At 45.7% G+C, this 14,509-nt stretch overlaps 1 protein-coding gene across 11 annotated transcripts in view; it reads right to left on the bottom strand.

Annotated features, from left to right (window-relative positions):
• RXRG (retinoid X receptor gamma) overlaps positions 1-14,509 on the bottom strand; it is a 195,937-nt gene that overhangs the window by 62,514 nt on the left and 118,914 nt on the right. For 10 of the 11 annotated variants that reach the window (XM_078355035.1, XM_078355037.1, XM_078355034.1 and 7 more), the window contains 2 exons: positions 12,225-12,363; positions 6,046-6,100 (listed from right to left, as the gene is read on the bottom strand). In XM_078355035.1, coding sequence (XP_078211161.1) covers positions 6,046-6,100; positions 12,225-12,278 — 109 coding nt within the window. In that variant the 5' untranslated portion in view covers positions 12,279-12,363. The remainder of the gene's footprint in view (positions 1-6,045; positions 6,101-12,224; positions 12,364-14,509) is intronic. The other variant, XM_035280255.2, reaches the window with a different exon arrangement.

The following is a 14,509-nucleotide window of genomic DNA, read 5'->3' as shown; positions in this document are numbered from 1 at the left end:
TGTGTGTCTCATCCCACTACTTGGTTCTGAAGAGAATACTAATTACATAATCATAATGTAAATACTCATTGATTTCCAACTTATAAAATCAACATATAAACAAGACACAGAGGCTTAATGGTAATTACAGAAAAGAATTTAAATATTATCAATCTAAACAATGTAAAAGTGATAGAACAGCTGACAGATTGTGGAGAAAGGGTGAATTTCTTATTTCATAGTGCAGAATTAGGAAATACTGTCTGAAGTTGAGATATCAAGAAAGACAGTCTTTTAAAACATAAATTAAATATGTTATTTAAAATCACACAGGTAGGGAAGAAAAAGAAGCAAAATTAGGAGGCTACTACAATAAGTTAAATTATTCCTCTTCTACAGTAAGGAATCAACAAACACTGTTTAAAGTTGGAAAACGAAGAAAAAGCAATATAAGCATTTAGACAATCGAAGTTTGGATATAACCACCAGAAGAGCTAGAAATAGAAATGGTTAAACCTAGAGACAGCTGAGGGGGTGAAAGGGGCATTTTAACTCTTGTTTTATGTTGTTCTATATGACTCAGGTACTTATGACTCTGTGTATATATTATTCTAATTAACTAAATAGTGAGTGAAGAATATGCAAATATAAATAAACAGATGTTCTGGGCCAAGGGACTCAGCCACAGAGCTCTCTGAGGGGAGGGATGTTTGAACAGAGAAGCCTAGAGTAAGCAGCAAACCTCCAGGAGCTCCCGCCCATGAACACCCCTCCAGGTGTGTCTCTCTTACACCCAAAATACACATACACAGCAGCCTGCAAACTGAGATGGATGGCTGGTGTTACAGAGCATAGGCCTCAAGGGCTGTAGCTGGCTATAGGCTCAAGAGGAGCCAATCATTTTAAGTGGTCTAACCTAGACTCTGAAGCAAGGTGAGCCGGGTGAAGGTCATGTGACTTAGAGTTAAAATCATAGACTTTGCAACACTTGGCCTTATCTAGACTGTCTCTTACTAGGTGTGTGACCTCAGGCAAGTGAAAATAATTATGCCCAGCCTTGAGGAGCTGGATGTGGCTTAATTGAGCTCATTTGTGTTAAGCTGGTAGAACAAAGCACAAGATAAGTGTTAGCTATTATGACCATTATAAAGAGATACAGAATGCAGCTTAGGGGGAGCCTAAGGACAATGAATGTGTTGGTGATTCTGTTTGGAGATGATTTCCCATAGCTGTCTCCTCCTTCACTATTAGAGAAACAACTTGATTTTAGCTTGGGAAAAGAAAATGACACTTTTGGGAACCACAGCTATTAATACTACTACTAATAATAAATGCTAACATTTATTGAGCATTGACCACATTCCAGGAAGTGTGCAAAACACATTACATGGAGTATCTCATTTCATCCTCACCACTATCAGGTGAGATAGACTTTATTATTTCCATTTTGTAGAAGAGAAAACACAGAGGAATTCTTATGGTGAACCATGTGAAAATGCTGTTATTCAACCATCTTTTACCTATGACCAAATAGCAATATGGAATAATTTACTTTTAGAATCAAGTACCTCAAGTCAGTTCTTAACAGAGCCCAGTTTCAAGCCTGTGTCCCAAAGTATTTCATGCTGATGAAAACATTTCTGCAAGGATGACTGGGGAGGGCACCCAGGACAATGAACTAAGCAGTATGGGAGAAGAGAAAATACAGGAAACACAGGAAAAGTAACCTGGACTTTTTTGAGTCATACGAAAGAGGCATTAGGCCAGGCACGGTAGCTCATGCCTGTAATCCCAGCATTTTAGAGGCCGAAGTGGGTGGATCACCTGAGGTCAGGAGTTCGAGACCAGCCTGACCAATATGATGAAATCCCGTCTATACTAGAAATACAAAGATTAATTGAGCATGGTGGCGTCCACCTGTAATCCCAGCCACTCAGGAGGCTGAGACAGGAGAATCACTGGAAACTGGGAGGCAGAGGTTGCAGTGAACCGAGATCGCACCCCACTGCACTCCAGCCTGGTGACAGAGCAAGACTGTCTCAAAAAAAAAAGAAAAAAAAAAGACATTAAAATCATTCTAAAATATTCTAATAGAGCCACAAAGGTGAATCCAAGTTTCCAGGACCTGATGCTGATTTAATTTGAAGGCTCCTCTTTTTCGAAAAAATAAATATGTACCTATGTAAAATTGAATATTTTCTGTATCATCTCTTTATGTGATCTTATAGCTTGTTAGTCACGACGGGTACCCTTCTCAGAAACCAAGGCTGTAGGCAGCCTTGCAGATGGGATTTTATGAAATGCATCAGGAAGCAGAGAGTGAAGGCATTAGAGCCTGCACACCTGTCAGAGTTATGAAGAGCATGCCTGCATTGCCCCCATGCAGAGACGGGGAAAACCCCATTCCATCTGGCAGCCTGGACCTGCTACAGCTGAGACAGTGGGCCTCAGGGGGACTCTATTGTTCTAACATGCAGTGCATCTCTTTTGAAAAGTCAATGCCTGCTGAAAGGTCCCTTTACTCGTCAGTGGGTTCAATCAGTGTTTTCTTACCCTAACCCCCATCTTACCTGCCTAGCCTCCCTTTCTCCACACCCTCCCTCTTCTTTCCTCACCTCTCAATACATCTCTGCTCCCTGAACACTCGAGCACAGACTCAGGCTTCCTCTTCTTATTACTTTTCAGAAAATTCTGTAGGTGGAAAGAAATTTAATCGGTAATAATAATGCTTTCTATTTTTAGAGCTTCTGCCTTCTGAGCAACCCGAAGAATTCCACAGCTATAACAAAATCGGTTAAAGGGTTGAAAGGATCTTCTAAAGGTCTTCTAGGAAAGTCTCCTGCAGTGAAGCAAAACTTTCCTGAAACCCACTTTGGGCAGGTGATAGCCTCTCTTACTCTGACCCTGGAATCAAACTCAGCTCTATGCCCGGTACTCTTAATCTCCAGGATCTCTCCCCACCCCAGGCAGACCCCTTCTTTGTATCCCCTGCTTTAATTCTTCTTTCCCTGAAACAAGTGCAACAAACTCCCAATGCTCTCCCAGCCTTTAGCCTCTTCTCGAACAACCTCTACCTACCAATACAATGATCTTTCTCAAGCACTGCTCTGATCAGACTTGGAATGCATAGATGGATATACAAAGTGTCATGGGGACACAAGAGGGTATGAGGATTAAAGGAAAGCATCACAAGTTGAGATTTAAAAAGATAATAGGAGGTCACCAAAAAGGGTGGCAGGGAGGAGATATGGCAGGCAAAAGATACAGCCAATGCAAAGGATTGAATCCTAAAGAATATGGATGTTTGAGGCTCAGTAAGTAATGCACAGCGGAGTGAGGGGGGACAGAAGCAGAGAGGAGCCAGCAGAAGAGAGGATGGAAAGGAGTGTGAGGCCAGATTGGAAGCCAAACCATTTTCTCTGGTGGCAGTAGAATAGCTGGGTGGTGGGAGCCACTGTGGAGCCTTAGGCAGAGTTCAGCTGAAAGACCTTGATCCCAAGAAGAGACATTATCAGAGAGGAAGGCACTAAAGGAAAACAACAATATTGCTGTTTCTCCCATTCCTGAAACTGTCTACCCCATCCCCATATGCATACACACACATGTGCACACCCTTCCCCTTCTAGAATGTAAGTGATCCTAGTTAGCTATTGCAGTTTCTGAACTGTAAGGTAGTAAAGAAAGTCATAGTCTGGAGTTAAAGGGCCTGGTTTCAAATCTGTTTATATGCATTTGGCCTCAGTGTTGTGCTTCATCTTTAACACTAAAATGCACTGGAGACACCTCCTTCCTAGAGTGGTTGAGACTATCACAGGAAATAAATATGAAATACCTAGGACAGGTCCTAGTACATAGGAAGTCTGCAGTCAATGCAACTTTAATGTAAATTTTGTTTTCTTTGAGAGTCTCTCTACAACCCCATGAGTTCTGTGCCCCTAAGCCTTTAGGTAGAAGCTATCTTTGACAGGCAAGGGACATGTGTAGGCTCCAGCTAACTGCACTGCCAACGCTGCTCCAGTGAGGCTTTGCTTGGATTTTTCTGGCCTGAAGTTGAGATGGGGCTAACACGTATAGAGAGAGGTAGGCTAATAGTGAACCCTGGAGGATGTGTTTGTGTGTGTGTGTGTGAGCGCACATGTGTGTGTGCACTTGCACATGTACACACACACATGCATTAGTAGATACTGCTAATGCTTAAGGGAGGAGGGAAAGAGGGTTGGATAAAGCAAATGAATGCAAAAATGTGGAGCAAAATACAGCTGTGCAAAAGAGGGCTAAAGTAGATGAAATGCTGGAGAAGGAATCAGGGCCCAGCTTGCACAGTCCTCACTGACGCCTAGGTGGGCGCACATGGAGAGCACAAAAGGGGACTGCCCACACCCTCTCAGTGGAATCTCCCAGCTAGGCCACTCAGTCCCAAATGGAGTCCTTCCCTCAGTGCACTCCCTCCAAGCTGGAGACATTCTCCAGGGCTTGAGGCTGGGTGTTGGGCAGAAGGGAGGATAACTCCACCAGCATTCGGCCCGCCAATAGTTTCCAGGGCTTCCTCTGAGGAAGGGCTCTCTGAGCGCATGCTTTTCCGTGACATCACTGTCAGTGACCTTTGGGGGCCAGTAGGGTGGAGTCCGAGGGGAAGGGGACAGGCCACAATTCTTTAGTCACCACAAAGGTTGGGATTGTGAGCTGCCCAGAGCTGGAGAGCCGCCTCAATGAGGACAATGTCTCTTGATGGATTGGGAATGGCTTCCCTGCCCGAGGATACTGCAGGACTATAGTGGACCTGTTGTTTTTGCTTTCTTTCTATATTAAAAAGCACATTGTTGAGCACAGAGGCTCTGTGTGTGTGTATATGTGTGTGGGTATGTGTGTGTGTGAAGAAGTGTAAAGAGTCTTGGAAAATTGAATTTTGCTTTTAGAACAAGTGATGATGATGTGGAGCGGAAAACGTACAGCCTAGCCAGTAGAAAGAAGTGCATTTTTGCTTTTTGGAAGCCTGGTGAATGAAGGAAGGAAGGAGGGGAGAAAGGAGAGGAGGAGAGGAAGACTTTTGCTGATACTTCAATGAGAACACCAAACAGCATTGAAAGAAGTCAATATGCCCAATGAATCCAAAGCTGATTATAGTCAAGCAAACACAGTCAACTGCCCTGTGTTCACTTTAAGTAATAGCCTTAAACACTTGGAGGAAGTAACTCAATTACCTTATTGATTGGGGATTTCAGCTGCCTCCCCCATCACACAACACACATGAACACCACCACAGACAGACCCATACGTATTATTTGTTTTTGTTTTGCTTCTTTTTCAAAACTAATGTAACTGGCATGACCTGCTCAATCAGCTTGGAAAATAAATAAAATGATTATGTGCTTTTCATATGCACATTAATCACTCGAGTCGCCACCTGCCCAAAATGAAAGATGGGCAGTATCATGTCTCCTGAGATCTCCCCCTCTAAAACTAAAGAGCCCCAGGTGCTCACTCAGCCCAAATTGGTTAGTGTAAAGAAATAATTGAGAAATCTGATCAATTCAGCAGCCCCCTCCTCCTGCACCCCCATTTCTTGCTGTCATCTCTTGTAGCCCCTGCCACATGGGGCTGCTGATGAAACCACACAGCCCCACACAGATTGATATCTCGTCACTTCTGGGCCCATGCCTGGCTGGCCTACACCCCTATGTAGACAGCAGTGTTTCTTGAGGAAGGATGATCCTGCTGCATTAGTGTTCACCCACGCACTCATCTATTTACACTCATGTGAGCTCCAGCTGTTCCAAAGCCAGGTCCTCAAAATAGGGAGGGGGCCTCCAATGACAGCCAGAAGCAGCCCTGCCTGAAGACTTCCCCACTGGAGACTCCTTAATGCATTCTCCCGCTAACAGACCTCAGCCAGGGCCCTCAAAACCACCACAACTTATGCCATTGACTTGCAAAAGCTCAGCAGAGACTGGAAGGTGTCTCAGACTCTATTAGATCCAATGTCCTTGTTTTACATGTGAGGAAAATGAAGCCCAGCAGACTCAAGTGACCCATGCAGAGTCACACTATGACCCTGGAGAATGTTACCTTCGCAGGTGGGGGAGTGACGTGCCGGTGAGGTCAGCAAGTCTTGGTTCCACACCTGGAAAACATCAGGAGGTGTGTGTGGAAAGGTGGCCCTTCAGTTACCCCAACCCCATTCTCCCCAATGCCATACCTGTGCCAAAGCCTGGCCATGGAGGAGTCCCACATTGTAAGCCTCTGAACCAAATGCCCCACATCTCAGGAAACTGGCAAACTGGGCAAACTGGGACAGTTGGTTACCCTAGACTTTGCTCTATTTATTAGCCTTCCCTTGTACTGTATTTTCAAACTCTCCCTCTCAACTGGCTCTTCTCTATCAGCTCCAACCTTTCCTATGTTTAAATAGTAAAAGTCCCTTGATCTAACATTTCTCTCTCCAATCTCCTCATCTCACCATTTTCCTCCACTCTGCTTTTGCCTTTCCCTTCCCTCTTCTGTTCTGCCCTTTCCCATTTTTCTTCTCTCGAGTGAAAAATAAATAGTCCTGCATGCACACTCATGCATGTGTGCACACGCACACACATGCACACACGTTCATCTCCCTTATGCAGTATACTGGGTGAGAAAGGTCACAGCTCCAGTAGCTTCCTTGGTGGCCATGTGGCAGTGTGCTGAACCTGGACAGATTCCAGGCATGGGAAGGCTACCTAGGCACTGGGATGGCAAGGACTAGGTGGCAGGAAGGAGGACGAGACCAGGCTATTATTCCAGAAACACCCCAGCCCTTGTAGCTCCCCGGTCAGGTAGAAACAGCCCAGATTCATCCTTATGGTCTGGGGATTCCAGGCATCCAGCTGTGGAGGCAGAGGAAACCCCCAAACCAGCTCAATAGGTATGAGTGGCATTTGTTGTGCTGCTTCAGATGAAAAGGTCACCGGCACTTGTCCCCACCTTCCACCCCCACTACCTGTCTTTCTCTTTCTGAAGAAATGTTTTTATGTTGTAGAAGCCCCTTCTTGACATGTGCACACTTCACCCTTCATGCCTTCACAGGAGCTTTCTGAGTGGCTTACAGGAGACCCTTTATCTTCCTGACACAGAGGCTGACAATGTGCTATGTACTGAGAAAAGAGAAAGGAAGGCCACCAAAAATTCCTGAACATGTACTAAGTGCCAGGCATTGTTCTAGGAGTTATGGATACAGTGGTGATTAAGACTGAGGTGTTCCCTGCCCTCATGGAGCTGACATTCCAGTGGGGAAACAAAATATACATGTACACATATGCAGTAATTATAGACTGTAGGTACTAGGAAGTACTAGGAAGGAAATTGAAGTACTAGGAAGGAAATTAACAGGGCATTGTGGTACATGACAACACAAGAGACTTCCTTGGGGCTTGGAGAAAGTTCTCAGATGCTTGCTGAGTAAAAAGCATCTAAACTAAGACCTGAACAATGGGACTGGGGACATAATTTGGGATGGAATTTAAAGGCATGCTCATACAACACTATGATGTCTGTGTTATCATTATCCACAATTTACGTGTCAAGAAATCAAGGATTTGAGAGATGAGGTCATGTGCCTGGTGGCATGGTTCAAACTAATGTGATCAATACCAAGGCTAGGCTTTCTTTTTTACCTTCCCTTGCTTGCGGAATCCATGCTTGCATTCTGAATACTAAAAAGCATCTGGGTGCCAGGCATGGCATTTCACATCTGTATTTCAGTATTCGAAAAGCTGAGGTGGATGGACCACTTGGCCAGGCATGGTGGCTCACACCTGTAATCCAGTATTTGAAAGGCTGAGGTGGGTGGATTGCTTGAGGTCAGAAGTTTGAGACAAGCCTGGCCAACATGACCTCTATGCTTTTGGTAGAGACAGCACCCTGTCTCTACCAAAAATAAAAAATAAAAAGAATTAAAAATAAAATAAAAAAATAAAAAAAATTATCTGGGCATAGTGGTGTGCACCTGTAGTCCCAGCTACTTGGGAGGCTGAGGTAGGAGAATCGCTTGAACCCAGGGGATGGAGGCTGCAGTGAGCAGAGATCACGCCACTGTCCTCCAGCCTGAGTGACAGAGTAAGACCCTGTCTCAAAAAATTAATAATAATAACCAAAAAAGGCACCTGGGAAGCTTTTGCAATCTGAGTGTGCAGATTTCAGCTGATCCTTTGAGATCAGCATCCAGTCTTGGTAAAGTATTAAGTACTGAGCAGCTACTACATGCCCATGGCAGACCAACAGTGTTCTTGAAAAACAAGCCAAGGGATAAGTAAGAGCCCGGACATGGATTTGAAAGTGGTACAAGGCAGGGAAGATCTTAGAGGTCAGAGTGCTCGAGCAAGGCAGCTCCACAAGGACAGAGCCAGGCCAGGCAGAGAGGAGGGGGCGCAGACTCAAGCTGGGGACTTGCTTGTGTTGTGTGAGTTCAGGCAGGAAGCTGCCTCTTCCAGAAGAGAGCCGAGGACCACCGAAGGGGACGGGAAAAACAGCCACACCTTTCCATGACCTGGTACGATCATGAAAAGTAGAGGAATGGATCCAATTCCCTGGATCAGTCCTTCCATCAACATTTTCTGAGTGTTTAGCTTATAGGTCTCAAGTACTGCATGAGGTATTGCAAGAACATTCAAAGAGCACAGAATCATGATCTCTACCCCGCAGGAGCTGAAAATCTCCTTGAAGAGACGTGCTCCTGCTTCTGACACAACCGAAGAGCCCTTGCACCTCAGGTGGTGGCACAGCCACGTGAGCCTGGAGAAGAGGGCTTCTTGAAGGAAGCAGACCCGGTGTACACTGAGTTTTAAAGGTAGGGAAAAATTCAGATTGGCAGAGAGGTGGCAAAGTGGACATGTCAGGTAAAGGACATGCCACTTAAAAGAGCACAAAGAAAGGCTAGCTGGAGGAGGAACAGTGAGAGCATAAGGGACAGGGAGGACCCAGCAGATTCTGGGAAGGGAAGTGACTTACTGAATGTTCCTGAGCAAGGGAGTCACAGAATAAAAGCAATGCTTTCCAAATTATAATAGTAACTCCTTGCTTGCCTGTAACATTTTGCTCAATGTTTCTGATTGCTCCACATACATTATCTCACATGATTCTCACAACCACCCACTGAGGGAGAAAGTTATCGCTGCATTTTATAGCTGAGGAAATGGATGGGAGAAGTTAAATGACTTGCCTAAGGTCACACATGTTGGGTAAGGAGCTGAGACTGGAACCCAGTCCATCAATCTATGGAAAGGGGAGTGCAGCACTGTGAAAAGGGCTCAGATTTGGAAACCAGACAGATCTTCATTTCAGTGATACTCAGGCTGGTGACTAAGAAGCCCAGGACAGGTTATTTAACCTCTCTGAGACTGAGTTTTCTAATTTTCAAATCAGTAATGAGAAGAAACCTTAGAGAGATGCAGGTTCACTGTGAGGTGTAAAGAATGATGACTCCTGGCACAGAAAAGAATCCTACAAATATTTGTTTTCCTCCTCTTGTTCCACTGCTCCCCACTCAGGTCCTGAATGAACCAAGGGATTGGGCCAACATCCCCCTGCCTCCCAATGGTGCCAGTGAAGCTCTGGGGCAAGCAGTTCACTCTCACAACCAAGCAGCACTGATCTGGCTTTTGCAAAGCCACAGCCCATCCCAGGCCATGCAAGGGCTGTGCTGGTGGGCGGGCACTCAGCACCCAGCATATCCCCATCTGAGAACAGGCTGCAGTGGCAGAGGACGCTGAGCTGCAAAGAGATGGGTGATCTGTGAAGCCACACAGCACATTCCACTGTTTCTTGATAGAGCAGGCCCGGATTTATTGTTGTGGGGTTTTTTTGTTTTTAAACAAACAAAACAGGATTTAAAGTAACAGCCCACACAAAAATACTTGTCAGAAATCTCACCCTTGACTTATCTCTTGGATAAAAGCAATTTCTTATCCTGGCAAAGCTCTTTATTCTTTTGAAAACATTTTCATATACATTATTTCACTTGATCCTCAGAACGTCAGAAGGGAGACAGTGCAGGCTTAACTGTTCCCTTTGAACAGATGAAAACTCCATAGCCTAGCAGCTGGAGGGAGGGGTACCCCAAGCTCCCAACCTCCTGTCCATGGTTCTCTCCCTCTCCTGGAGGCTCAATTCAGAGTCCAGAGTCCATTCACTGGCAAGCTCAACTCTAACATTCAAAATCCTCCCCACCCCACTCAGCTACTGAAACATCAGAGATGCCCACGTGAGGCTCATGCAACGGGTGGGGTGGGGATAGCAGTGTAGAAAAGAGACAGGTAACCCTGGGCACATCCTACAAATGTGCTAAACTCTCCAGTCAGAACAGGCAGGGGTCCCTAAGCCCCTACCTTCCCAGGAGCCTTTCCTTCCTGCTCCAATCACCCGTTCCAATCCTCTTTAACCTGGGATGCTCAGAGACACAGAAGACTCATTCGGAGTCAGATCCCCTGAGGTCCCTGGTAGGTCTAGCCCTCAACTTCAGCTTGAAGATTTAGGCAAGTCAGTTCACTCCTAGAACCTAGCTCAGCTATCATACAGGAAGGCCAGCCTGCTAACCCAGGCCAGGGACTGACTCCTAGGTACAGCAGACCTGCTCCATCCAGCAGTATGCAGAAGCCCAGGACAAACAGCAAGCAAATATTTAGCAGCAACCAAAAAGTGCTCCAGGCACTTAGGGTACATCCATGAATAGGCCTGACCAAGTCCCTCCCCTGCCTTCATTTGGTTTATGCTCTAGTGAGGTGAGGCAGAAAACAAACAAAGAACAAGTGCATTAAAAGGTCCGTAGGTGATGAGTGCTGCATGAGAAAAGAGGCACAGGGTAGTGGAGCTGGAGTGCGCTGGGGGAAGGCAGGGAGCTGTGCAGGTTACTATTTTAAATAGGATTGTCAAAAGCTTCATTGAGAGGTTGACATTTGAGCAAAAATTTTAAGAAGTGAGGGAGCTGGCATATGGATATCTGGAGGAAAGGCATTCCAAGCAGAGAGCCAGCCAGAGCAAAAGCCCTAAGGAACAGGGAGGAGGCCAGTGTGGCTGGAACAGAGGACTCAAGGGGGAGAGTTGCAGGAGATGAAGTCAGAGAGGGAACAGAAACCAGGCTCTGGGGTCACAGGGGTCCTGTAGGACATTGTAATGACCTTAGCTTTTACCCTGAGTGAAATGGGGACATGTGAGGATCTTGAGCAGATGACTAAAATGCTCTAAGATTTGGTAGGATCAGTTGGCTGCCCTCTTGTGAACAGCTGTAAAGCAGGGACAAGGGTAAAAGCAGAGACCAGCCAGGAGGCTGCTGCAGTGTTCCAGGTGCAGGGCCCATGGCGTCTGAACCCAGGGGCAGCAATGCAGTGGTGAGGAGTGGTCAGTTCTGACTATTTTCTAAAAGGAGAGCCAACGGGATTTACTGAAAGGTGGGCTGTGGGATATGGAAGGGAGAGAGGGAGAAGGAGAGAGGATCCAAGTCAACCCTAAGGAATTGGGCCTGAGCAACTAGAAAAATGGAGATGCTTCTGCTGAATGGGGAAGGCTAGAGGGGAGCAGGTGGGTATCAAACATCAGGAGTTCAGGTTAGATGTGTTGAGCTTAAGATGGCAGATGACAGCTAAGTGGACCACCACCTGTCGAGGTGGCAGCCAATGAAGCCAGCTGCCATATGCTTGCTGATAACTGCCAAGCCAGAAAGGCAGGGCCTGCCTCCATTGCCCAGTCCCCAGAGTGGACAGCCCATGAGGGAGGCTTACTTCCCCACCTCATTTTCTAATCCCTGGGAACACAGCTGTCCAGGCCTCACTCCCTGGACCATTCTCTATCCCCAAGATAGCTCTGAAGGCTCTCTGGCTGATGGGAAGCATTTCAGAACAAGTCTAATGATGTCTGGGAAATCTCCAAGGATGGGCCAAGTTCTTAATCTGCTCCTTGGATCGAACCCCCATCCAAGGAAGCCTGCTCCAGGCTTCATAACAATAAAAACTTCAGTCTTAGCTAACATTAACTGAGCACCTACTGCATGCCAGGCACTCTGTGGGGCACTTTTACTTGTATCTTCCATTTGATTTTCATCCCAACTATAGATGTTGTTATCCCCTTTTGAAGATGAGGCAACCAAGACTCAAAGATTCGGACTTGCCCAACATCACAGAACCAGTAAACATAGAGACTAATGTTTGAACCAGCCTTTTGATTCCAACCCTGCTGGTTGCCCCATATCAAATTACTCATGCTTCAAGGTCCAGTTCATGTCATACCTCCTCAGTGGAATCTCTATCCATCCCCTGGTCAAGTCTTCCCTGTTGCCGCATGCTGTGTGCGCCTCTTCCATGGAACCTCTGACTTTGCTGGAACTGCTGTGACTTCTGTGTTCCTTCCTACTCGGCTACACTTTTCCTGAGAACAGAAGCCACATCTTTTAATCCTTACTCTTATACTCTCTCATAATCTTCCTGCCCCACAAATCAGTGTGTTTAATATGTTTACTAATGCTATGATATTTAACACATTTTACACATTCACATAGAACATTATATTTGGGTCTCAGCCAGTTGGGTAAGCATGAACCACATGGGTTCCGTTAGCCTCACTTATGGTTGAGAATATATACACTCAGAGAGATTGGAGGATTCGCCCAAGGCCATACAGCCAGGTGGTGTGTTGGGAACAACATTCTAAGCTTGTAAAACCCAATGCAGTGCCCATTGCATGGTTGGATCAAGTTCTTAATGTACTGCTTTGATACAATCCCTTTCAGTGAAGCCTGCTCCGAGCCTTATGGCAGTAAAAATTTCCGACTCCTCCAATACTAATTGAGCACCTACTGCATGCCAGGCACTCTGTGGGGCATTGGCCTAAAGCTCCATAATGCCTTTTGGCATATCCTGAGCATTGGCTAGAGCCTTCGAGGTGTGTCATCTCCTCCCTTTTATATTTCCTTGGCCTCTCTTCCTTTGTCTCCTCATTACCATATTCCCCTCTTCATCTCCAGCTTTCACCATGATGTCCTTTTCCTGCCCAGAGCTCCTAACCCTGAGCAAGAGGAGGTAAGCTCTGACCAGCAAGTGGCTCTGGGGAGAGAGGACCCTGTAACACATCTGGAATGCAGGGTCTGAGTTGAGGCTTCTTGTTTTGTTATAGTTGTTAATTTTTTCCCTAGGATATAGATTCTGATGAGGCATCTTGTTTTAACCACGTGGCATTCACCCTGTTGGTGTGGAAGGGATCCCCACCCTAGGTTAGGGGATGGCAGAACAAAGGACAGCTGACACTGAACAGATGAGATAGACAGTTTATTAGTCACATACATTCACTGCCTAAGAGAGGAAGATACCATATGCTACACAGAACCACACAGTGGGTATACTAGGGAACAACCAGGGGCTTTGTAGTATCAAGAGGGTGGGGTGCTTCTCAGCTCCCACAGGAGGAGGTGATTGGCTTGTTTGAGAAACTCCATAGGCTGGCAGGAAACTGAAAACTGCTACTCAGGGATAAGCAGAAACTGCCTGGTTCCTTTGAAAAGTAGAGTTGTTTGACTAGGAGACGTTAGCTGCAGGAGTGGAGTAGGGAGGAGAACCTGCAGTTAGGTCATTTGAGACCTCCCCAGTTGCACTAGATGTCAAGGAAGCACATAATATTAGGCCTTACCAAGCTATCTTACCTTCACCAAGCTATCTTTATTTTTTAATAAATTTTTATTTTGAAATATTTTTTGACTTACAAAAAATTACATAGTACAGAGAATTCATATATATGCTTCACTCAGTTTTCCCTAATGTTAGCGTCTTATATAACCATGGCACCTTTATCACAACTAGAAACTAGCACTGACATACTACTACTATCAAATTACTGGCATTATTTGGATTTCACAAGTTTTCCCACTAATGTTCTTTTTCTCTTCCAGGAGTCACCTAGGGTACCACATTGCATTTAGTCATCTTGTCTCCTTAGTTTCTGCTGATCTGGGATGGTCTTTCAGTCTTTGTTTTTTATGACCTTGAAACTTTTGAAGAGTTCCCAATGTAAGTCTGTTGGATGGATTTACATGCTTAGACTGAGGTTATGGGTTTTAAAGATAATGCCACAGAGGTGTGTGGTGCTTCGCATCATCACAGCAGGGGTGTATAACATCACTAGTGAGGATAATCCCATCGCTTGTTTAAGATGATGTCTGCCACAGCACTCCACAAAACTACTAATTGTCCTTTTTGATACTTTACTCTTTGAAAATGAATCACTAAGTCCAGCCTACACTCAAGGGAAGAGGACTTAAGCCCTACTTCCTGAAGGAGAAATGGTCTACAGATTTTATTGAAAATTCTTCTGTAAAAAAATATTTGGGAGAACGATCCAAGATGGCCGATCGCTAACATCCCGGGATTGCAGCTGTCAGGGAAGGCGCGGAGAACTAGAGGACGCCACACTTTCAGACAAAGTCTGGTCGCTCACGGAGCAGAAGATCCCCCAGTGGTGGAAACACACGGGTCGCCAGCGCGACTCTCGTGGTCGGTGCAGCGGTTCCGCCAGCACCTCGGCG

The sequence above is a fragment of the Callithrix jacchus genome, chromosome 18, assembly GCF_049354715.1.
Source record: "Callithrix jacchus isolate 240 chromosome 18, calJac240_pri, whole genome shotgun sequence".
In the NCBI taxonomy this organism is placed as follows: domain Eukaryota; kingdom Metazoa; phylum Chordata; class Mammalia; order Primates; family Cebidae; genus Callithrix; species Callithrix jacchus.
This window is presented reverse-complemented; position numbering and strand designations above follow the sequence as displayed.